At 52.1% G+C, this 23,258-nt stretch overlaps 5 protein-coding genes across 5 annotated transcripts; 4 read left to right on the forward strand and 1 right to left on the reverse strand.

The window, feature by feature from the left end:
- The first annotated feature begins 570 nt into the window (after positions 1 to 570).
- Positions 571 to 2,684, forward strand: LOC101786723 (inorganic phosphate transporter 1-2). Its single transcript, XM_004985621.2, has 2 exons — positions 571 to 699; positions 782 to 2,684. Exons 1-2 carry the CDS (start codon positions 633 to 635, stop codon positions 2,413 to 2,415), a joined length of 1,701 nt encoding a protein of 566 aa, XP_004985678.2. The 5' UTR covers positions 571 to 632; the 3' UTR covers positions 2,416 to 2,684.
- A 521-nt stretch (positions 2,685 to 3,205) lies between these two features.
- LOC105915199 (inorganic phosphate transporter 1-1-like) lies at positions 3,206 to 3,508 on the forward strand. Its single transcript, XM_012849173.1, has one exon. The coding sequence runs from the start codon at positions 3,206 to 3,208 to the stop codon at positions 3,506 to 3,508; it is 303 nt and encodes a 100-aa protein (XP_012704627.1).
- Positions 3,509 to 3,850: 342 nt separating this feature from the next.
- On the reverse strand, positions 3,851 to 5,735 carry LOC101752580 (probable inorganic phosphate transporter 1-12). The gene has a single exon (XM_004985622.3). It carries the CDS (start codon positions 5,606 to 5,608, stop codon positions 3,977 to 3,979), a length of 1,632 nt encoding a protein of 543 aa, XP_004985679.1. The 5' UTR covers positions 5,609 to 5,735; the 3' UTR covers positions 3,851 to 3,976.
- A 5,967-nt stretch (positions 5,736 to 11,702) lies between these two features.
- Positions 11,703 to 12,533, forward strand: LOC101752995 (ethylene-responsive transcription factor ERF096). The gene has a single exon (XM_004985623.2). The coding sequence runs from the start codon at positions 11,822 to 11,824 to the stop codon at positions 12,200 to 12,202; it is 381 nt and encodes a 126-aa protein (XP_004985680.1). The 5' UTR covers positions 11,703 to 11,821; the 3' UTR covers positions 12,203 to 12,533.
- A 4,013-nt stretch (positions 12,534 to 16,546) lies between these two features.
- On the forward strand, positions 16,547 to 18,046 carry LOC101753392 (RING-H2 finger protein ATL16). Its single transcript, XM_004985624.3, has one exon. The coding sequence runs from the start codon at positions 16,793 to 16,795 to the stop codon at positions 17,702 to 17,704; it is 912 nt and encodes a 303-aa protein (XP_004985681.1). The 5' UTR covers positions 16,547 to 16,792; the 3' UTR covers positions 17,705 to 18,046.
- The last annotated feature ends 5,212 nt before the right edge of the window (positions 18,047 to 23,258 follow it).

Here is a 23,258-nt window from a genome sequence, read left to right on the forward strand (position 1 = left end):
ACCCGTCATATCGGATGTTTGATACTAATTAGGAGTATTAAACATATGCTAACTAATTGCACAGATGGAGTCTAATTCGTGAGACGAATCTATTAAGCCTAATTAGGCCATGATTTGACAGTGTGGTGCTACAGTAACCATTTGCTAATGATGGATTACTTGGGCTTAATAGATTCGTCTCACGAATTAGCCCAGAAGTTCTACAATTAGTTTTATAATTAGCTCATGTTTACTCCTCCTAATTAGCATCCGAACATCCGATGTGACACTGCTAAAGTTTAGCACCTAGTATCCAAACACCCTCTCACTCGACACGTTGCCATCGATCTCTCTCTACACAAATCCATTGTACACAAATCCATTTTTGGAAGTCAAACCTGCTAAACATTCAACAATTAAACTAGTCCCAAAACAAACGCAGGCAAACCTAGCTGTGCTTCTCGAAGCAAAACATTTGACTTTTGAAATACCCCAATTTCTTAGTCGCAACATGTCAACCTGTAGATGATCATTTTGGTAATGTGCGGAGGCACCATATTCGGTACAGATATATTCTAGACGTGCAACTACCCAGTGTGACATTGGCAACCTAGCTCGTTGTCTGTATCGTGCCGGTCTCCTTGGCTATATATATGTATGCCTCGCCGATCGGGAAACTCACCACGCAGCCAAGTGCCAGTCTTCCTCTCCCTGCTCCAGGTAAGCTCTACATCTATCTTGCAGCAGAGTTGGCGTTCTCCTCTGCCTTATGCCTACTGAAGAAACCATCATGATGTTGCAGTTGCAGGTGTGAGAGCAGGAAGCACACAGGAGAAGGGAAAGCTTAGCACAATGGCGGGAGCTCAGCTCAACGTCTTGGCCACTCTCGACCAGGCCAAGACGCAATGGTACCATTTCATGGCGATCGTGATCGCCGGTATGGGGTTCTTCACCGACGCGTACGACCTGTTCTGCATCGCGCTGGTCACCAAGCTCCTCGGCCGCATCTACTACACCGATCCCAACTCTAAGGAACCCGGGACCCTCCCGCCCAGCGTGTCGGCCGCCGTGAACGGCGTCGCGCTCTGCGGCACGCTCGCTGGCCAGCTCTTCTTCGGGTGGCTCGGCGACAAGCTCGGCCGCAAGAGCGTCTACGGCTTCACGCTCATCCTCATGGTGCTCTGCTCCGTCGCGTCCGCCCTCTCGTTCGGCCACACGGCCAAGGGCGTCATCGGCACGCTCTGCTTCTTCCGCTTCTGGCTCGGCTTCGGCATCGGCGGCGACTACCCGCTCAGCGCCACCATCATGTCGGAGTACGCCAACAAGAAGACCCGAGGTGCCTTCATCGCCGCCGTGTTCGCCATGCAGGGCTTCGGCATCCTCTTCGGCACCATCATCGCGCTCCTCGTGTCGGCGGTGTTCCGGAAAGCGTACCCGGCGCCGTCGTTCGCCGACAACCCCAAGGCGTCCCTTGTGCCGGAGGCCGACTACATGTGGCGCATCATCCTCATGTTCGGCACCATCCCGGCCGCGCTCACCTACTACTGGCGCATGAAGATGCCCGAGACGGCGCGGTACACGGCGCTGATCGCCCGGAACACGAAGCAGGCCGCGGCCGACATGACCAAGGTGCTGCAGAAGGAGATCCAGGACGAGGAGGAGGAGGTGCAGCGCCAGGTGATCGCCGGCGACAGCTGGGGCCTCTTCTCGTCGCAGTTCCTACGGCGCCACGGGCTCCACCTCCTGGCCACCACCAGCACGTGGTTCCTGCTCGATATCGCCTTCTACAGCCAGAACCTGTTCCAGAAGGACATCTTCACCAAGGTCGGGTGGATCCCTCCGGCGAAGACCATGAACGCCATCGAGGAGGTGTTCCGCATCTCGCGCGCCCAGGCTCTCATCGCGCTGTGCGGCACCATCCCCGGGTACTGGTTCACCGTCGCCCTCATCGACGTCATGGGCAGGTTCTGGATCCAGCTCATGGGCTTCCTCATGATGACCGTCTTCATGATCGCGCTGGCGGTGCCGTACGAGCACTGGACGCAGCCGGCGCACCACACGGGGTTCGTCGTGCTCTACGGCCTCACCTTCTTCTTCGCCAACTTCGGGCCCAACAGCACCACCTTCGTCGTGCCGGCGGAGATCTTCCCGGCGAGGCTCCGGTCCACGTGCCACGGCGTCTCCGCGGCCGCCGGCAAGGCCGGCGCCATCGTGGGCGCGTTCGGGTTCCTGTACGCGGCGCAGGACCCCAAGAAGCCCGACCACGGGTACACGCCGGGCATCGGCATCCGCAACACGCTGTTCCTGCTCGCCGGCACCAACTTCCTGGGAATGATCATGTCGCTGTTCGTGCCGGAGTCCAAGGGCAAGTCGCTCGAGGAGATCTCCAAGGAGAACATCGGCGACGACGCCACCGATGCTCCGGCCAGAGTCTAGGGGCCTGCAGCTCCCCCCACACACTTTCTGCGCGCGTGCCTACATGATGCACGGATGGTTTTCAGGTTCTGTTTGTATGCTTGACTGTGTCCTTGTGTGGTTTACATCATACTCCTACCTTCCGATTTATTGCATTCTGTGTGATATTTGAAAATATTTTTGGGTAATTTCTCCACTGAGAATTTCGTTTGTGCTAGTGTTTGTGTCTGATTGACCGACATTCTTATCAATGAATAAAAAGCTGTTGTACTTCAGCATTCCCATTTGAATTTTGGACAAACTTTGCCGCTCGTGTCCTTGACGACGTGTGGCCGCATGCAATGCTAGTCTTCCTAGTCTAGGACGGCCCGAAGCCCACTGGGCGTCTGGGCATAACCACTGCATTAGGCCGAGAATGCTATGCCATTTTCAGTTCATTTTCTTGTATATGGAGCTGGGATCATCGATTATTCGTCGTGGTCGATTTTACTATGCGCATGGTACGTATAGCATTGGAAAATGTTGGTCGATCGTATACGATTTCAATAGATCCTCCGAAAATGATGGGACAAGAGCCATATCCTGTGGGATTAATTCCAAGGGCTACGCAAGCCGCATGTCACGTTGCAGTTTACATGCATATACTTCTATACGCAAGGAAAGACAAGTTCTTGACACGGACATGACTCATGTCACGCGGACGTATGACCATGAACCGTGCAAAGGGGAAGGATAATCAGTAACCAATTTTTTAATGTATGAACAAATCATAACCTGCAAACCAATTTAACATAGCAAATAGGAGTGTAAGATGCCCGAGACGGCGAGGTACACGGCGCTGGTCGAGCGCAACGCCAAGCAGGCCTCGGCGGACATGTCCTGGGTGCTGCACACCGAGATCAAGGAGAGCGCCGCCGAGAAGACGGCCCTCGCCGCCGGCGTGGAGTGGGGCCTCCTCTCGGCGTGGAGTGGAGCGGTCGAGGAGCTGTTCCGCATCGCGCACGCGCAGGCGCTGATCGCGCTGTGCGGCACCATCCCGGGGTACTGGTTCACCGTCGACTGCAGCAGTGTTCTGCGATCATTCACTCAATCGTTTGCTAGTCTATTCTGGTGATCTGGCTCTCTTGGCGCTCAGTCAAATGTAGATTGCAAGTTGGTACTGATGATCAGGACACCAAACATAGATTGCAGGGACCATCCATAAAGCACACAGGTCTTGACTTTTTGGTACGTGGCGCCATGTGAAGCAACAAATCATCCCACAATTAGTTGGCTGCAGAGAAGTTATTTGTAGCTGCACAAGAGTTTCAGATAAACTGAAAGGTTCTAGGGGGGGAAATTTGCGTCGAATTCTATCCAGGTCCAGCTAAAGGTGTTGTTGCGCAACAGAAACTGCCCAAAACATGGCGACATCGCTACTCGCCTACTCCTGCTTATAAAAAATCAGCACATTCCATAAGAATTTGAAATAAATTTCGAATTCAACACCTCAAGTTCAGTACAAGAAAATTGATGTATAATAATCCTACGTGCTAACAAAGATCTCTCTGCCTAGTACCGTCACAAAAGCACGTACGCATGTCTACACCATTTCAAGTCCGGAAGGCTGCATGGCGTTGGCGTTGGCGCTGGTGCCGGTGGTTTCCTCCTCGTTGGCCTCGCCGGACATCTCCTCAAGCGACTTCCCTTTGGATTCCGGCACCAGGAAGGTGAACAAGAACCCTAGGAAGTTGCACACGGCGAGCACGATGAGCGCGTTCTGCACGCCGATCCCTGGCTTGTACCCGGCGTCCACGTGCGCCTTGTCCTTGGGCTGCGCCGCGTAGAGGAACCCGAAGGCTCCGATGATTGCGCCGGCCTTACCGGCAGCGGCGGAGATGCCGTGGCAGGTGGACCGGAGACGCGCCGGGAAGATCTCGGCCGGGACGATGAACGTCGTCGCGTTGGGCCCGAAGTTGGCGAAGAAGAAGGTGAAGCCATACATGACGGCGAAGCCGATGTGGTTGCCCGACGTGGTCCAGTGGTGGTACGGGACGGCGAGGCCGAGCATGAAGACGGTCATCATGGCGAAGCCCAGGAGCTGGATGGCGAAGCGGCCGAGGATGTCGATGAGGAAGACGGTGAACCAGTAGCCCGGCACGGTGCCGCAGAGCGCGATGAGCGTCTGCGCGCGGGAGATGCGGAACACCTCCTCGAGCGCGCTCATGGTGCGCGCCTTGGGGATCCAGTGGATGCTAGCGAAGATATCCTTCTGGAACAGGTTCTGGCTGTAGTAGGCGATGTCCACCAGGAACCACGTCGCCGCCGTGCCGAGGAGGTGGAAGCCGTGACGCTTCGCGAACCGCGACGAGAAGAGGCCGTAGTCCTTGTTCCGGGTGATCTCGTCCAGCTTCTCCGACTCCGCATCGATCTCCACCTGCAGCACCTTGGACATGTCCGCGGCGGCCTGCTTGGCGTTCTTGGCGACCAGCGCGGTGTACCGCGCCGTCTCGGGCATCTTCGTCCGCCAGTAGTAGGTCAGGATCGCAGGCGCCGCGCCGAGCATGAGGATGATGCGCCACACGTAGTCGGCCTGCGGGACGGTGGACGCCGCGGCATCAACCAGGTACGCCGGCGCCGGGAAGGCCTTGCGGAACACCGTGGAGAGGATGAGCGTGACGATGCCGCCGGCGAGGATGCCGAAGCCCTGCATGGCGAACACGGCGGCGATGAAGGCACCGCGGGTCTTCTTGTTGGCGTACTCAGACATGATGGTGGCGCTGAGCGGGTAGTCGCCGCCGATGCCGAAGCCGAGCCAGAAGCGGAAGAAGCAGAGCGTGGCCATGACGCCGTTGGGGGTGCTCCCGAACGAGAGCCCGGACGCGACGGAGCAGATCACCATGAGCAGCAGCGTCATGCCGTAGACGCTCTTGCGGCCGAGCTTGTCGCCGAGCCAGCCGAAGAAGAGCTGCCCCGCGAGCGTGCCGCAGAGCGCGACGCCGTTCACCGCGGCGGCGACGTTGGGCGGCAGCGTGCCGGGGTCGGGGCTGGCGGGGTCGGTGTAGTAGATGCGGCCGAGGAGCTTGGTGACGAGCGAGATGCAGAAGAGGTCGTAGGCGTCGGTGAAGAAGCCCATGCCCGCGACGACGATCGCCGTGAAGTGGTACCACTGCGTCTTGGCGGCGTCGAGCGTGGTCAGCACCTGGAGCTGCGCCCGCCGCTCCTGCCTCGCCATGGTGCCGCGCGGTCTCGACGCACTGCTGCTGCTGCCGCCGCCGCCGCCGCCGCCAAGAACTCCAACGCCTCAAATGTAGGAGTAGATCGGAAGGGGGGAGCCGAGGTTGTTACGTTTGCGGCGGATCCAGCTGTCAAAGAAACGGCGCAGGGTGTGGGCGTTATATTGAGGGCTTCATGAGGATGGACGTCGAACGCAGGATCGGACTCGATCTACGGTTGGAATGAGGTTAGGCGTGTGATTCCGAGTTTGCTGGGGATCTCATCTTGACCGTCCGTACTACTGCAGAGCATCTGCTGGAATTAGTTTTACCAGAGCGAAACGAAGTCGTATCCAAGAATTTTTTTTTATTGAAATGATGAACATAAACTCAACGAAGTTCGATCTCAGTCCAGTGCATGATTGTTTGTAACCAACTCCATCAATTCTTTTAATCCAAAAATCAGAAGACACGGGCTCAGTTGTGTTCATCATCATCTTCAAGAAAAATCGCTGGATCACACAACAGACTGATATCACCATGGTCATCATGTTTCTGTTTCTTGGGGGCCCAAGAAGCGAAACCTCCGCCCTGTTGGGCATTTGAATTCCATGTGGCTAACGCTTTTCGGGCCCAAAACTGAAGCAAGCTGCAACCTTCCGTAACAAGTGAACTCCGAGTGATTGCATCTAGCAAATCATACAACGGCTCCGAACCGATCTAGCTTGAGATAATGCTGATTTTTACAGGAATAATACCTGATTATGAATTAGATCCTGAACCTGAACAGAAGTTAAAAAAAAATCGGAGAGAAATACTACGCCGCTGAAAACACATAGCATTCACACGTCACGCCGAGTAGGTTAGTCGTACGTCATTTGCATTGTCTTCTTGGAGCGCCGCCAGCTACGCGAGGCTACAAATTATAGCGCCAAACTCATGCCGCAGAATTCAGACTAGCAACACTTGGATTTCTCGGTAGAGCAGGTTACACAGCGGCAGTAACTTAACGGAGTGATTGGCTGCATGCATAGGGTTGGACCAGGCTTGCGTGCGTCAGCCTCGCCCTGTGTGCCCTCCAAGGCAAAGAAGTATGGAAATAAACTTGAAAGCTGTTAGCACAATGCTAGCTTTTCTTTAATGTTGCTGCAGTGTGATAAGCATAGTCATAGTTTACTTTATTAGATCATTCTCAGTAGCCGGTTTCATTTTAGTATTTTCAAGGCTGCCATATCATACATAGTCGAATGAAAACATGAATAAAACAACCTTAAAACACAAAAGTTGTTTCACGGTTTCATACGCTTATCAAATCATTTTAGTGTTGTATGTCGTTGTGAAACAAATCACTCTCAATGTAGTTTCACTCGTTTTCTAACCCGAGGGTATGGAACGGAATGCTATCGTTGGAGTTTCACTCGGTTTCCAATGCGTTGGAAATTTGTTTGAATCGGGTTTCATCTAGATGGAGCTCATCTCCTCTTTCTCTCCTCATAATTTTTTTTGCACCCAGAGATCGTGGCCTAACACATGCATGGTAAAAAAAACTTAAAAATAGATGTGCGTGATATATGCGATGCAAAGTCACTTCATTGTTACTGTTACTGCTACAAAGTCCTACTGCTGGTCAAAGTTCCAAGCTTAGCTACGTGCCTACGTGTGAACTGTGAAGTCCCTTCATTGTTACTGTTACCATGGCATATATGCGATCGCGAGACACTGTCCAGAGTGGTGCCGACGACAAAACTGTTAGCATCCGCCGGCAGGCCTAGAGGGCAAATGATAACTCCGGCATCCATTCCATTTCTGTTGCTCTTGGAGAGCCACTGCACACTACGAGATCGGTTGTTCAGAGAAAAGATCAGTACGTTGTCGGACCACGACCACAGCTGCACAGTTCCCGATCTACAGTAGCTCCGATATCCCAGTATAGTGCAGTGCCAGCAGGAGTGCTCTGTTGCTATATTTGCTAAACTAACGCTAGTCCAAGGTTCGTCCCATGCAAGGCCCGATCGAAATATCTGCCGCGCGCCGTCGCCGTCGTCCCGTGGGCCCGTGAGCACGCCGCCACCAGCCGCGCTGCGCCACGTTTTCCGGCGGCGCGGGGGGGACGAGGTGGTCGCGCCGCGGCCCTTCACAGTGCGGTGGCGCGCGTGGATGGCACAGGAGCGTGCACGCCTCGGCAAGGGCGGCAAAGGCGAGGTCAGGGCCAGCTAGCAGGCAGCTTCCCTGCAGCCGCGGCGCGCGACCAGCCCACCGGGGCTTCACATGGACGGAGCCGACTTGGCACCGGATCGACGGACGCGGACGCCGGAACGCCAAAACGGGGCCGCGCCCGCGCAGGTGATCGCGGGATAGCGAGACGGCGACGGCGGGCGATGGCGATCGATCTCTTTGTGCCCGGCGAGCCAGCCCGGCTTTCGTTCTCCAAATCATTGCCGCGCGCAGCCATCCGTGGCTCTCCGATCCATCCATATTCCATCCCTGTCTGCTTTACTCGGCAGTCGGCACAAGTTGCCGCGAGATCTTCTTTCCCCGGTCCTCCTGTTTCGAGGAACCACACGTACTACGATGCAAACCATCCATCAGCTACCCTGCTGGTGATTGAAGAACCTTCGCGATCGATCGCCTGGATAAAATCAGGCAGCTAGCTAGTTGCCGCGCGCCACCGTCATTTGCGCTCGTCAGCATCAGTCATGCTCAAGATCCCTTACTTGAGTAATAGGAGCACTACCCCGTCCGTAAAGCGAAAAATTATGACAAACACGATCGCGGCAAACATTAAAGCTACCAACCGCGCACATGAACATGTACAAAAGGACTGGCTATGCATGAACCTAGGGCCCTTCAAAATTTGAAAGATTGGCTATATGATTCTGTGAATCCGTCATGACCGGTAAGAGGAATATTAGAGACTGATTCGAACCGGCCAGCTACCTATACGTAAGAACAAGGACTATCACTGCTACAGAAATTGTCTTCACGGATGAGGAGAGCTGGCGAGGAGGAGCTGCGGCAGGCCGGGACGAGGGGAGGCCAGTGGGTCGTGGGGAGACGCGGCTGGCGTGGACGAGCGGGATGCGGCTGGGCACGGCTGGCGGGATGCGGTCGGCATTTTTTTTTATTTTCTTGAACAGGCATCGTCGCCGTTTTTAGTCCGGCGGTGGTGGGGTTCCCCGTCATCGCCGGCCTATATTCAACTACCACCAAAACTGTTGGTGATGCTGGATTTGAGACCAGCAGTGATAGGGGATCGTGTAGTAGTGATTCGACATCACATCTCTTACCCTCTCTAAGACTGTAACTACTATCAATGTAATAGGTGTTGATGATGACCTTACGATTGCAGAGAACGTGCAGATTTTCTGCAAACTTTTCAACCCACTTCTCTATTCTCTACTTTCTTAGCTTCTGGATAAAACTAATGAGTGGCTTATCACATACAATGTAGGTACGTTTGGCATTGGCTGCGCCGACCGCGTTCTCCCACTATAGTAGCCACGGCTCCTAGGAGCTTGTGAAGCAACAACAAGAAAAAAAATCCTTCCCCAGCTCCCAGTATTTTTTTTTTTTGGGCTCCCAGTTTATTTTGAGGGTCCATCTCCCGCTACAGTGCTGTTCTAGTGGAAGCAGGAGGCCAGGAGCCGGTATAACCCCTGCCTAACATGGCCTCTACATCCAAGACATTTTTTTCCTTTCTCGGGCACCCAAATTTTGAGCCCGCCAGTCCCCATCAAATTGTCCTTCTGCTTCTACTTTCTCCCGCCTGCTATTGCTGCTTCTGCTGCTGTGCTCGACCTCCCCTATCTGGACTCGCAAGGAGGAGGAATTGGAGAAGAGGGCGTAAGAAGGGAGAAAAAAAATCAGGTGTAGAGAAGGGAGAGACATTACAATGTCAAATGGCTTTCCGAATTAATAAATATGTATTTCATAAATGGACCAATAATACTACTTTGATATTATAATTTCTATAAAATTAGTCGATGTTTGACTTAAGATAAAACTTACAAATGTTTATATTTTAGGCTTTTTAGGATGTCTCGAAGGAAGTAACTAGCAACATATCCTAAAATCACATTGTGTACCATGCATGCAAATGCAACAATCAGGGCCTGCAAAACCAATTAATTCTCAGAAACAGAGCACTGATTATTAATTACTCCCTCCGTTCTGAATTGTAGGTCGTTTTGGTTTTTCTACCTTCATATATGTTATTATTCATCTAGACATACACTTAAATCTAGAAAAGCTAAAATGACCTATAATTTTGAACGGAGGGAGGAGAAGTGCTTTATTTGCGATATTTTTATAGTTTTAGCATAGTTCTGTATAGTTTACTCTCTAATGTCTCTATACATAGTGCAACATAAGTAAATCTTCATTATTGGAACCGTGTACATGAGAGGCCAGTGCTGCTGCACGCGCTAGAAGCATGCAACAACACACATCCCCTTTCTAGGTATAAAACCTTTCGCTGCATGTGGCGTGTACTCATTCCGGACCTAGTATATGTGTTTACCTTGCTCGAAAAAGAGATAGATGTGGAATCTCGAACGTACGCGTCTGTCTACTAGCCATACATGGAGGCGTATCCGTCCCCATTGCCTTCCGGTTTCATCTGTAGGTTATCCTCTCCGTAATCATGTACAGGACCATACGTGTAAATGTATATCGTATCGTACAACAGAATATACCAGGAGCGATGTACATGCTCACAGATTTCAGTTAGTTATATCACATCATCCTGGTAGATCTGCCCTAGTTTAATTTCTACGCAAGCAACACTGATTTACTATATATTTACATCAAAGCATGCAGTAACTGAGACTACTAGCTCGATAACAAAAAAGCACTGCACGCAAACTTGACGCCGCCGAACGTGGTAGCAGACAAATATACAGGCGCCTGCAGGGCGGGGCACGAGAACGTGGCCTCCGATAAGCGTGAGGGGGCGTGCTTGCGATCCTCTGAGACTTATCTTTATTTCCGGCGTTTTCTCTTGTTCCAGCGCGATCATTCGCCTGCATTCCGATGCGTGGTCTGCGTCTGTACAAAGCTTTCCTTTTTGTTTTGAAACTTGTACAAAGCTTTCCTTGGAACGGAGCAGGAAGGCGCAGTGTGCCGCTGCATTGGATAGATGTATATGCCTCACGGCTCGAGCCGGTATTGGCCGCGGCGAGAGAATCCACGGCCGGGTCCCTGCGCGCACGTATGGTCTCGCGCACGCACACGAAGGCAGCCACCAGACCGTTGGCTGGCTGCTTGCGTTCATCGAGATCAGCTCGATCAAGGTAAATCCACGACAGAGGCGGTGGGTCGGAGGAGCCTGCGCGCAGCGATGAGCTCACCACGTCCCCTTCCATCCACGGATAATAATTCAGGCCATCCCAGTAGAACTGTCAACGGGGAGTCGCGAGGCCACCTGTCGAGTCGCCCCGACCGCGCCGGCGCGGTGAAAACACCACAGCTTTTTTTCATTAGCATGCAGGTCGCTGTCAGGCCGTGCGCAACCCACGTGAAGCGAGATTCCGCCGCGCGCAGCGACCTCCACGACCGGCCGCCGCCGCCGCCGCCGCCGCCGCCGCTCCGCCAACCGCCCTGCCCTGCCCTTCTCTTGCACACATCACCCAGCAGGCCAGCCAGCCAGAGCCGTCCCCCGACCGAGCTATCTAGCTAGAGCTTCACTGTCGATCGGGATCGAATGCATGCATGTCCACTCTCTTAACATTTCACTTCTGAAGAATCTTTAACTGCAGTTGCTTGCCGCCCGGGTAACGTAGATCAGTTGAATCGATCGATATGATCCTGCTGGATCACCATCAGCTTTTCCTTCGCCTGCTGTCCATTTAATTTGGGACGACGAGAGATCGAGGCAAATTAAAAGAGCGACGACGCCCGTCGTCGTCGAGTATCAGACCCGCCGTAGAACGGTCAGAAAAGCGGAATGTTAGGAGGGCGATCGACGAGCGAGTAGAACGCGCGGGTAAAATAAAGGGGGGGAAAGCTAGCGTATTCCACGGCTAGTGGCGTAGCTGCATGCAATACCATATGCCGCCCACCGTGTATAAAATAGCTGCTGCATCTGCCATCATCCACACATGCACATCCCAGGAACACACAACATATCCAGCTACTTAGCAACATACTCTGCTACAGTACTGCTAGCTAGCTAGACGATCGAGAACAGCCAAGCTGATCGAGAGGCTCAGCGCTAACTAGCTTAGCCCTGCTGCATGGAGGATGACAAGAAGGAGGGCAAGTACCGCGGCGTCCGGAAGCGGCCGTGGGGCAAGTTCGCGGCGGAGATCCGTGACCCGGAGCGCGGCGGCTCCCGCGTCTGGCTCGGCACCTTCGACACCGCCGAGGAGGCCGCGCGGGCCTACGACCGCGCCGCATTCGCCATGAAGGGCGCCACGGCCGTGCTCAACTTCCCCGCCGGGGCCGCCTCCATGAGCAGCGGCTCCTCCTCGTCCTCCACGTCGGCGCCGGCGTCCGGTGGCGCCAGGGGGAGGACCCGGATCCCCGACTCGGAGAAGGTGGAGCTGGAGTACCTTGACGACAGGATCCTGGAGGAGCTGCTCGCATCGGAGGACAAGTACAATAAGAACTACTGATAAGAGACTATACGCGTACACATATAGCTAATACATACACTTGTTGTGTGCTCGCTGTGCTGCTTCCAGTAAAGGAGACAAGTAATACTACGGAGGATAGCCTCTGTTCTTTTCCGGTGCCTGGAGCATGCACGTGTACACTTAACAGCTCACACGTCATTGTTCCGCAAGCTAAAGCTCATGCAGCGTGCTTTGTCGCCATGGAATAGAGGCGGAAGTGGGCGATGCATGCATTTGGTTCAGCGCGGACCAGTACGTCAGCACCACTATACCCATGCTTGTATACACATATAGTACAGATGCTACGGTATTAATTATATTTAAACATAAAGCTGTGAGTACATAGTCATTTTCTCCAAAAAGGAAATATTTACTGTATATGCATACGTCATATAGATCGATTAAACTATTTTGAATTCTGGATACTACTTTGGAAAAAAAATATAGCTCACTGTTGGTGAAAGGTCTCAGGATTTGATTTCTACGAACATCTGGTTGTTGTGCATCACTACACCAGAAACGATTTGTGCTGGCATGTCGAAATTAGCGTGCTGGCGGGCGAAATTGACACCCGCCAGCACAAAGGTGACCGGAGCCGTCGGGCTACCCGCCAGCACATATGGCTCTGTGCTGGCGAATGATCTAAGCGTGCTAAACGAGCCTGGTCCCTTTTTCTCGAGAAAGAGAAGGGATAGGGAGAGAAAATGACTGGGAATATTCTTATTGTAAGATATAAGGTTTTTTTCTTGTTAATTGAATATTTGTATTTGTGTTTATTACGTTGTTATTTATCTATATGTTCTGTGTTGGAATGTCCTTGAGAAGGGCTACATACAAACCCTGCTCGCACTCGATACAGAGTTAGGTTTTCCCAACAATCAACAATGAGTCATGTGGGGCCAGTGGGGCATCCATGCCGCAAAAACTAGGGAATAGTGGTCGTACAGCAGTCAGTTGCATGTCCAAACCTGATCCCGGAGGGGAAAAGCTAGAGAGAACACCCATATATACCTGTACCACATGATGAAACCAACGGGGCATCCATAAGTTATTTCGTAATAAGGCGTTTATCCTTTTCTTTTTCAATGCGCACTTTAAAAGGATGGTGTTCTAAGATGATAAAAGGATGTTCTAAGATGTTTCTAAGATGAAGCCAACGGGGCATCATAAATTGTCTATTAGAATATATTTAAAACCCTTAAAATCTATGAGATGATAAAATAATTTTCTAAGATAAATTTAGACGTATGACTTTCTAAATTTTAAATCCAAACTAAACAAGTAAAAAGTTGTCGGTAATTAAAGTTTCAAAAGTCTGGCCATATTCTGTCTATATGTAGCCGAGGAATAGATGCTTCCCACAAATTAATTAAAATCGAGGTTGGTTAGTGGTTACAACGGATTCAGTGTATAATATTTTCACATTTTGCCTAACCTTATGTACATCAGTTTTATTTTTGTGTAATAGTGGATTTTTGAAAGGCTACAACAACTTACATTTAGAAAACAAGCATGAGCGTTTTCAGGTTCTTACTGGCTTTTTAGCCGGAGATTGCATTGCCGACCTTTGAGATGATGGTCCTCTTTGTTTGAGCTTCCTGATAGCTTCTCATCGTGAAAAGATAGAAGTTCAAATAAATAGTGAATTTCTCGTGTAAGTTCCGAGAAGCTGGAAGTTCTGAAAAGCTGAGTTTATATGAAAAGTTGGAAAGCTCAGATTCATGAGCTTTTTGTAACTTCTTGAGCTTAGAAAACTAAACACATCTTCTAAGGGTCTGTTTGTTTGAGCTGTAGCTTTTGAGCTTTTTTGAAAAGCTGCTGCTAGCTTTTTAGTTTGAAAAGCTAACACTAGCTTTTAGAAGATGTGTTTAGCTTTCAGGGCTCAAAAAGATACAAAATCTTGAAAGTTAAATCTCGGAAAACTTTTCAGCTTCCCATATAAACTCAACTTTTCCGAGCTTCTGGCTTTTCGGAAACTGCACGGGAAGTTTGCTGTTTGTTTGAACTTATAGCTTTTCACGCAGAGAAGCTGCCAAGAAATTCAAACAAACAGGACCTAAAAGATAGTGTTGACTTTTTTGAAAAAAAAACCAGCAACAATTTTTTCAGAAGAGCTCAAAAGCTGCGGTCCCGAAATCTCCATCGCCGACAAAATGGCAAATGCCCCTCTTGTAGTCGTACCACAATGATCCCCTTCGCCTTTTTCCACTCGACGTCTCCACCAGTCATCCATAGTCAAGGTTGATGGAACCGATGTTGATTCTCCACTGTGGGCGAGGAAACCCCTGCGCGAGCTTCCTCGAATAAAGGGACCGGAGAGAGCTCACGTCAGCGTCCCCGACCGCGCGCCAACCGGGGGAGACGGGGAGTTGCCGAGTCGGCATCGTATGCCAAACCCGGCCAAACCGCCAGGCCTCGGCGCCGTACTGCCCCCATTTTTTTCCTGGGCCCCCCCCCCCCCCCCCCCCCCCCCCCCCCCGGGGGCCACTCCCGACGCGTGCGATCAGCAGCCGCGGCTGCAGCCCTCCTAGCGCGCGTTCCATCATCCTCCATCAGCCCGCCACCGCCGGGGAAGAGGTGGGCCGTGATAGCATGCAGGTTGACGGGTTCAAAGTGGATAGGCCGCGCATGTGACCCCTCTCTCTCGTTCAAAGTGACGCTGAAGGCCCAAAGATAAGCGAGAGCCCTTTAATTTAACTCCTGAAAAGGGCCCAGACCAGTTTACATTTTAGTTCTATTTTTTTTTCGAGGAAGCTTCGTTTTTGTTACTTATGAGTCATTTATCCTCTTAAGCGTAACACACTGGGAACGAGATTAAGCAGGTGCACGTTCTTTTTCCAACCAATTATTGCTGAAATGAAATCATCGTATCTTTCAAATTGCCATCATGGTGGTGGTTATAAGTACTAAACAAAGCAGCATCGGACAGATTTGATTATATCGAGCCCCAGTGATAGGTACGCTACCGGAGTTGACTCTGGACAAAAAGAGAGAGAAATCCATATAAAAAAAAAGCCATAATCAGAATAGTCTGAAGTCTGAACAGGGCAGGCAGTCAGAACTACTAGTACTCTTGGTGCATTTATTAAAAGCTTCCGGGGAAAACAGCCAAAAACCAGCCGATTTAAACAAGCAGGATTTAAAACAAAGCGTTAGTTCGACGGATATTTAAGAACCGGGGCGCGGTTTCGAACTCATGTTCATCCACTGGAACCACTCCGATTAGGCAACGAGTTAGGCGGCCGGGAACGGTAGGTACGTAACGATAGAAAACGGAGCTAGCAACCAATCCGTCGCACTGTCACTTGCATTGTTAATCTTGCCCACTAGCTGCAGTACCTTAATCAATGAAGCGATTATGTTCAGACGATAATCTATTCCGTGACGACGTGTCGTGGACTGTTCTAACTTCTATGCCCCCCAGTCTTGATCGCTCTGCTACGGCCTGTGGGTTCGTCCTAGCCTGATAATCGGGCTTCAGAAGTCAAGCACTGGTGACGTGGTTACGCCATCTGAAACTGCAGATTTTCCAACGCGTGCGTAGCAGTTTGGACGGGCATCTAGCAGCTTTACCGATCGAGACGGCTGCTGCCGGCTGCGTGCCGAGTGCCGACTGATCGATGGGTTCACAAGTACTACCGCGTTTCACCGTGAGGTTAGTTTCAATGCACAATTTATCGTATTATTATCAAAACTGCTATGTTATTTTTTTTCAATGAAATGAAACTCACTCTCGGTGCAACAATTTCAAGTTTTATATACAACCTACAACATTTATTACGTGGAGTTATGATCAAATGTGTCATGTGATGAGACTATAATATTCTTAGTGCAAGTTCCATTAGATTTCATGGACTTGATATCTGGTGGGTTTCATGGGATGAAATTTTTCTTTTCTCTCCCCTCATAATTAAGTTGCTAAGTCAGCAAAATTGTTGACGAGATGGACGAATTAGCAAGCTTATGGGGTCGGCGGCGTTCCAGAGCACGCTGCACACGCGAGCGTAGAGACTGGGCGCTCCGGCGGCTCGGTTGCCTGGCATCCGATGAAGACCGGGGGGCGGGGGGTGAGCCCAAACACGTTCGCGCGCACATGTTTTCACGGCACAGCACGCGCACCAGCGCAGCACGGGACGGCACGGCCGGGCGGACGAGGAGTTGACCTCCTGAACTGGGGCAAGGCAAAGGCGAGGAAAAGCCAACCCCACCAGACGCGCGTCCACACCACGCGGGCACCGCAGCTGCTGAACCGTTGCCGTCGCCCGCTGCGGTGCGCCTCCACGCCACCCGCGGGCACGTATAAAAGCCCGGAACGTTGCCCACGGCACCGCGGGCTCGCGTACCGGCGCTCATCTCTTTCGCCGGTTGGCGCCGCGGAGTTTTCTATTACCCGACGCGACCGCGCGCACTAGCGGCCGGCCACCGGCTAGTCCCTCCAGCCTGCAGCGCGCTCGCTTCCTTGGATCGCTCGCTAGCTGCGGCTCACGCCTCCGTCCCTCCTATTTCTTTGCTCGGGTCGGTCGGTTGGCCCAGGGGCTGATCTGTGCTCGCGAAGGCATTGACTTTGCCTCCCCCGGGGCGCGCGTGGCGATGGACGCGGCGGGCATGGCAGCTGGCGCGCCCATACTGCCGCCGGACGCGTCCCCGCCGCCGGTGGCCGGGCAGGGCGCGGCGTTCCCGATCGCCATCGTCATCGCCATCGGGTTCATGGTCACCTCGCTCATCCTCATCAGCTACTACTTCCTCGTCGTCCGCTGCTGGCTCCGCGGCGGCGGGCCGGGGTCCGGGCTGCTCCACCGCGCCCGCCGCGAGGACCTCGTGGAGCGGGTGTCCGCGGTCTTCTTCACCGACCTCGAGGCCGCCGAGCTGCCCGGCGGGCTCGACCCGGACGTCGTCGCCGCGCTCCCCGTCGTCAAGTACCGCCGGACACGGGCCGCGTCGGCGGCGCTCGAGTGCGCCGTCTGCCTCGCTGAGTTCGCGCCCGAGGAGCGGCTCAAGCAGCTGCCCAGCTGCTCCCACGCGTTCCACATAGACTGCATCGACACCTGGCTCCACCACAACGTCAGCTGCCCGCTCTGCCGCACCGTCGTCACCGGCGGCGTCGCGCTCCCGCTCGCCCGCGACGACCACGAGGGGTCCTGGCGGGAGCTGCAGGTCGGCGACAGGCACATCGGCCCAGCGGCGAGGATGGGGTACGGGAGCTCCTGCAGGTTCCCGACCAAGAGCGGCGCCGCGCAGGAGCCCATCACGCGATCCTTCTCCATGGACTGCTTCGCCGGTGGTCTTGGCCGGAAACCGCCGCAGAAGGACCCTGCAGCTGGCAGCTCAGAGGCCGGGCCGAGCCGCGCCAACGCTGCCGCCGCTGCCGCCGGCAGCAGCAGCAACGTCGTCGCCGACCGCGGCGCCGGCGAGACGAGCGGGCGGTTCCGTCGGCTGCTCTCGTCGTTCGGGCTCGGCCGGAGCTCGCGGAGCACGGTGCTGCCGATCCACCTCGACCCGTGACGGCGGCGGCGACGGGTTCGTGTCCTCGCAGCTCGATTAACCCCGTTTCTTTGATGATTAATTGAGTCGTGCCGTGTGCATGCAATGTACAGCAATAGCAGAGACTTTGGTTCGAATTTTTGTGATCAGTAGCTAGTGTTCGTGGATGGCATTCCGTATTCCCGTTCCGTTGATTGGTTCTTGCAATCTCCGCATGTCCCCGCTTCTAGTGTCCTCGTGTTCGTACTTGACTCCGTGCTTGCTGGTGCACCAGATGTCGTAGGATGACATGTCAACGGGTGCAGGTGTGCAACATTGCCATTACCATTTCGTCATCATTTTGTTCATGATCGTTGACACTTACCCTAAGCTTTTTCTCAAATCGATCAAACTAAAATATTTGAATTTTGAAATCAAACTGGTATTTACTTTGTGAAAATGCATTCTTGGTGCCTATTACTTTTCACACACTTCATGAGTTTTCGGGTGTTCCGTACAAATACACTAAAATTGGTTAGGTATGGAGTAGGGATTGCTGGCGAGGGAGAAGGGTGAATGCCACCAGCTTAATAGACAATGAACAGTAATATTGAACCTCTTTTCCCTCTTAAATGAAAGGCATCGCTCCTGCCAATATGTTCAAAGAAAAAATTCGCCACCAGCTTAGAGTAAGGCTCGAGGCGACAACCTAGCACTGGGGAGGAGCGGGTGTGAGGCGACGCAACAAGAGTGTGGCTGGTGGGGGCGCCGCTGGTAGAGGGGCAAAGAAACTTTCAAATAGTGGTTGATGCGGTAGGAGTCACAGGCATGGATCTGGTTGTGTTCTTGCGTTGGAGACGGTTGGGCGTTGCCATGTGGCGGGAGGTGAGAGAGCTCGTCATCACTGATATGGGAAAGAGATGAACGCCGTTCATTGGCATCTGAATTACCGATGCACGTTGTGAAGTCAACCTTATTTCCAAGGCACTTGTATACCATCGCATCTCCATAACTCCTATTAGTTGTACAATGCAAACAAAAAAGTTTCTCTTTTGCAAAAGAAGTGTTTATTGGCATGCTTGTGTCATGCTGATCTAAGCACGATCATGGCAAAATCTTTATTCTGTTGCCACTTAATTTGTCATCCTCGACACAGACATTTTTCGCTTGGCTTTTAAATTACGCGTGGACGGTGACGATGCTAAGATCAAGCGGGGCCGTGCAGGGATCCTCCACTCGTTCACCCCATTGCCCGCAAGGCCCCGGGTCAATGTCATGAGGTAGGTTATGCAACCCACACATCACCACTTTTGTTCATCAAAGCAATTAACTAGTGATAACATCACGGAAGCAAAAGGAAACCATCATTTGATTAGAAGATCTTCTAACCACCGGACGCCATCACCTGTCAAACAAAACCATGTTTGGTTAACCAAAACACTTTTCTTGTTCGAAAAAAAGAAAAGAAAAATAAACACTTTTCTTGACCAGCCAATACTAGTATGATATGAGCCATGAGGATGAGGTGAATGGAATTTTTTTCGCCTTATCAGAGAGGAGAAAGAGTTATTTTGTGACCCGGGACGGGAGCCTTCCTCCATACGCGAAGCGACGAGCTGCAGGGTTGACCATGGATGGCACCACGGCCAACTTGCATACGCTGACGCCGCCGTCCGCGCAGATGCAGTGTAAACAAATGCAGGTTGCACACCCTGACAAGACCACAAGGGCAGATAAAACGGCTCGATTACGATTAAGCCCTGCCTAGTTGCATCATTCCATGTGGATCTCCGCTTGATCAGCAGCGTCACGGCCTCGCGGGGTTGACTTGCATCTGGCGGGGGGGCCTTGCTCCGCGGCGACGAATAATACGCCCACATGATTGATAGAATCTTCCTTCTAATTCTGCACCGGACAAATCGGAGGGAGGCATGCGTTCTGCACCGCCGTTGACTTGCTGGAGAGTGCGTGGTGCCATACAGCGTAGCACCACCGATGGCTTCAAGTTGCATACGCTCATGCGTCAAACTGAAAGGAACGCCAAAGTCTACTCTAAGATAAAATCCGGACTTGACAAATACGGGTTTTGGAGGAAACTAGCCATGTCGGCATCTCGGGATATGCAATAAATACGGGTAGACATGCCACCTGTAGTCGTAGCTCCGCCGCCAGAGGAACGCGTCCCTGGCCGGCCGACTGGCCCGTGACTTGCTTTCGCCCGCGCGATCCATTTGACTTGCGGCACGGCAGTCTCCATCGCGATCGGCGTCGGGGTCACGCCCTTTCAACGAAAGAGACGCCGGCGCGGTCCACTGGTTCTGCCGACGAGCCACGGGCTAGGAAACGAAGCAGGAGCTCGGCCAATGGCCGCGAGTCCGGCACGCGCGCGGCGCGGGTGACGGCGGCGAACTCTTCCTTCAGTCGGCCGCTCGGTGACGGGCGGCCCCATCGGCGGCGGCGCTGCGCACGGGGTCCATTGCACGGATGAAGAATTTTTCAGAGGCATGTCGATATCCGCTCGGCCCAGCCCAATTTATCTATTGGGCTTGGCCTGTAGCCTTATTTATGCTTCCCCAGCCCGCGGTCAGCTAGAGCACTAGACTTTTGCGTCCGCAGCCCAAGCGCGCGCACTTTGCAGCCATTTCGTTGGCCGGCCGGCCGGGCGCGTCACGTCCCATCCGGCGTCGCCCTAATCACCGTCGCGCTCATCCGCGACATCCCCGCTGCTGCTGTTACATGCTCCGGCTCTACCACCACCACCACCACCACCGACTCGACTGACTAGTCACCAACTGCACCGTCAAATCGCCGGTGAAAGCGGCCGGGCTTTGTCCTCCCGGAAGCCCCGAGTAGGCCGCCCTGTCGCGCACTGTTGGGCTGTCGTGGCGATCCACGGCCGGCGCCGGACAGGATCGCATGCCCGAGTGGCCCGCGCCGCTGCCCCCCTTTTAACCGCCCGCCACCCACCCAAGAGGCCGGCCGCGAGCAACACCGCGATCCACCACCACCACACAGGGCAAGCGCTGTGCAGCAGAGGGGGTGAACGGTGAAACGAGCGAGGCGCGGTGCCCCCAAACATGGGGGCCTCTACAACGTAGGAGCCTTGCTAGTTTTGCTGTCGCTGCTACCCCCCGGGGGCAATGATTTTTGGCCTTCCCTCCCCGTGCCGTCTCCTCGGCGGCATGGGGCGGTACCAAGTAATGCACTGCTCATGTCCGATCGGTGACCAGGAACGTCGCCACGCATGTGCAGCCAGCAGTACGTACAGGAGTAGTATCTGTCTCTCTCTCTGAACGTGAAAGATACCGAATACAAATAGGAGCGCCGGTATTTGTTCAGGATGCCCTGCGTGTAGGATTTTATGGTAACGTGGTTAGCCTCCTGGCATCCACGGTTATATAGCTAGGAAAAGTCCCTAACGTGGCGTATACAAGATGGAGTTCTGTTACAAGACTTGAGATACAAGTTGACAAAGAATCTATCTCTAGGACTTATCTTTAGATACTCTAGAACTCGTATTTAAATACGCATATAAGGTATCTATATGTCTAACAGCCTCCCTCAATCTAACTTGTCTTGATCTTCCAGTTTAGATTGTCTGAAATCCTCAAATGTTCGTGTAGCCAAAGCTTTGGTAAATCCATCGGCGAGCTAATCCTTGGATGGTATAAACCGTACCTGCAACAATTTCTGTACAACTCTCTCTTTCACAAAGTGAAAATCAATTTCAATATGTTTAGCTCTTGCATGGAAGACAGGATTCGCAGAAAGATAAGTAGCTCCTAAGTTGTCATACCAAAGTGTTGACACCAAAACTTGGTGCAGTAAAATGTGTTGACGCAAAATCCTGGCGGTGGTGGACCCTGCATCAGCACATGAGGACCTGGGAGATCTGCTTAACTCCAGTGCAGAATCCAAATCGGCGCGCGTGGTGTGCGCGAGCGTGCCATTCAGTTTCACCATTCAAATGACAAGGAGATGATAGTCGTTGTGAAGTTCGAGGCAACCGGCCGATCAGGCCGATATAATCTTGGCACAGTAGCGATAATGGTGCAACAAAATAAATCATGACAAATATATCGGCTGTGCAGCCAATTCCAGTACCTTGATGAATGTAAGTGAATCATCGGCCATCCAGCCGATTTAATATAATTTACAATAACCATCAGCCAGACGGCCGATAGAAAACAGGATGCTGTTGAGTTGTTGCTCCACCATAGCTAGAGCCACAAGCCGATGAGATCTAAACTAACATCTCCACCAATATTTCTAGGTGAAACCACAGCGATGCGCTCGGTAGTTGCAGTCTAGAAATATTTAGCAGGACGTTAATCTGAACCCCACTAGCCAGTGAATCCAATCATAACGGAACTTACTTCCAATAACACTCGAAGGATGGCCAAGATTAAGATGCAACAAGCTATTAAATGATCTATCGTCTATGATGAACCGATCTAAACCTAATTAAAGCAAACTGAACGTCAAGATAAAAGAACAGATAAATATCAGCCGATGCAAGCTTAATCAAGGTGGGATAACTGGTGAATACCGTAGATCGAGACAGAAGCGATGCGCCGTAAGTCGAAGATCCAAGATACTCGATCACTGGTAGATGAAACTAGACGAAACCACAACGATGCGCCCGGTGGTTAAAGCCTAGAACATCTGGTGACGAAACTTGGAGCTCACCGGAGATCGAGGTCGATGCAGCCCAGCTTGCTAGAAGGAACTCATCGAGAAACTACATTACTCCTACTCCTAGGGCAAATGGCGTGAAGCTGAAAAGTAAAGGTAAATATGTTTGTTTATTGATCGTGTGATAAAAATTATAATGGTCAGGACCCTTTATATTTATATGGCGGATGGCCTTTGACGCACCACGTACAAGGCAAGTCATGTACACAATCTTTTCTAATCAAAACTCTATCTGACTAATCCAACTCTATCTCTAATCAAGCTTGTCCTGACCAACTCTATCTCCAGAATATTTTATTCAATTCTTACCGCGTGCGTTGATTTCCTTTTCTTGCTTTTTCTTTCTTCAGCCTTATTTAGGAGATTTCATTATTTTTTTCATCATCGGCCGATACCTTCCTTTCAGAGCACGTTTCTAAATTTTGGTGTTAACACAGGCCCCCCCCGTTTCGAAGTATGAAGGCTTCATGTTCCGAAACTAATTATAGAAGTTCGATAGTTCGGTGTCAACACAAGCCCCCCAGTTTCGGAGTATGAAGGCTTCATGTTCCGAAACTGATCATAGAAGTCTGATGATTCGGTTTCTTTAGAGCCAATGACGTCTGGTTGCAAATTCAAAGCACCATCGACTCCTCTTGAAATCATGACTCCTCTTGAAATATAAAGAACTCCATCAGCTTGATGTCTTGATGCCATTCTGAGCCGATGAATCCGCTGGCAATGGAAACAAAAGATCAAGTATGTTGACACCAAAATTTGGTGCAGTAACTAGCAAGCTTTTGTTATCAACACAGGCCCCCTAATTTCAGAGTATGAATATTTTCATGCTTCGAAATTAATATCCGATATATTCTATAAGCAGCCGATACTATTCTGCTTGAACCAATCAGCCGATGAAACC

Source organism: Setaria italica, chromosome IX, assembly GCF_000263155.2.
Source record: "Setaria italica strain Yugu1 chromosome IX, Setaria_italica_v2.0, whole genome shotgun sequence".
Classification (NCBI taxonomy): Eukaryota; Viridiplantae; Streptophyta; class Magnoliopsida; order Poales; family Poaceae; genus Setaria; species Setaria italica.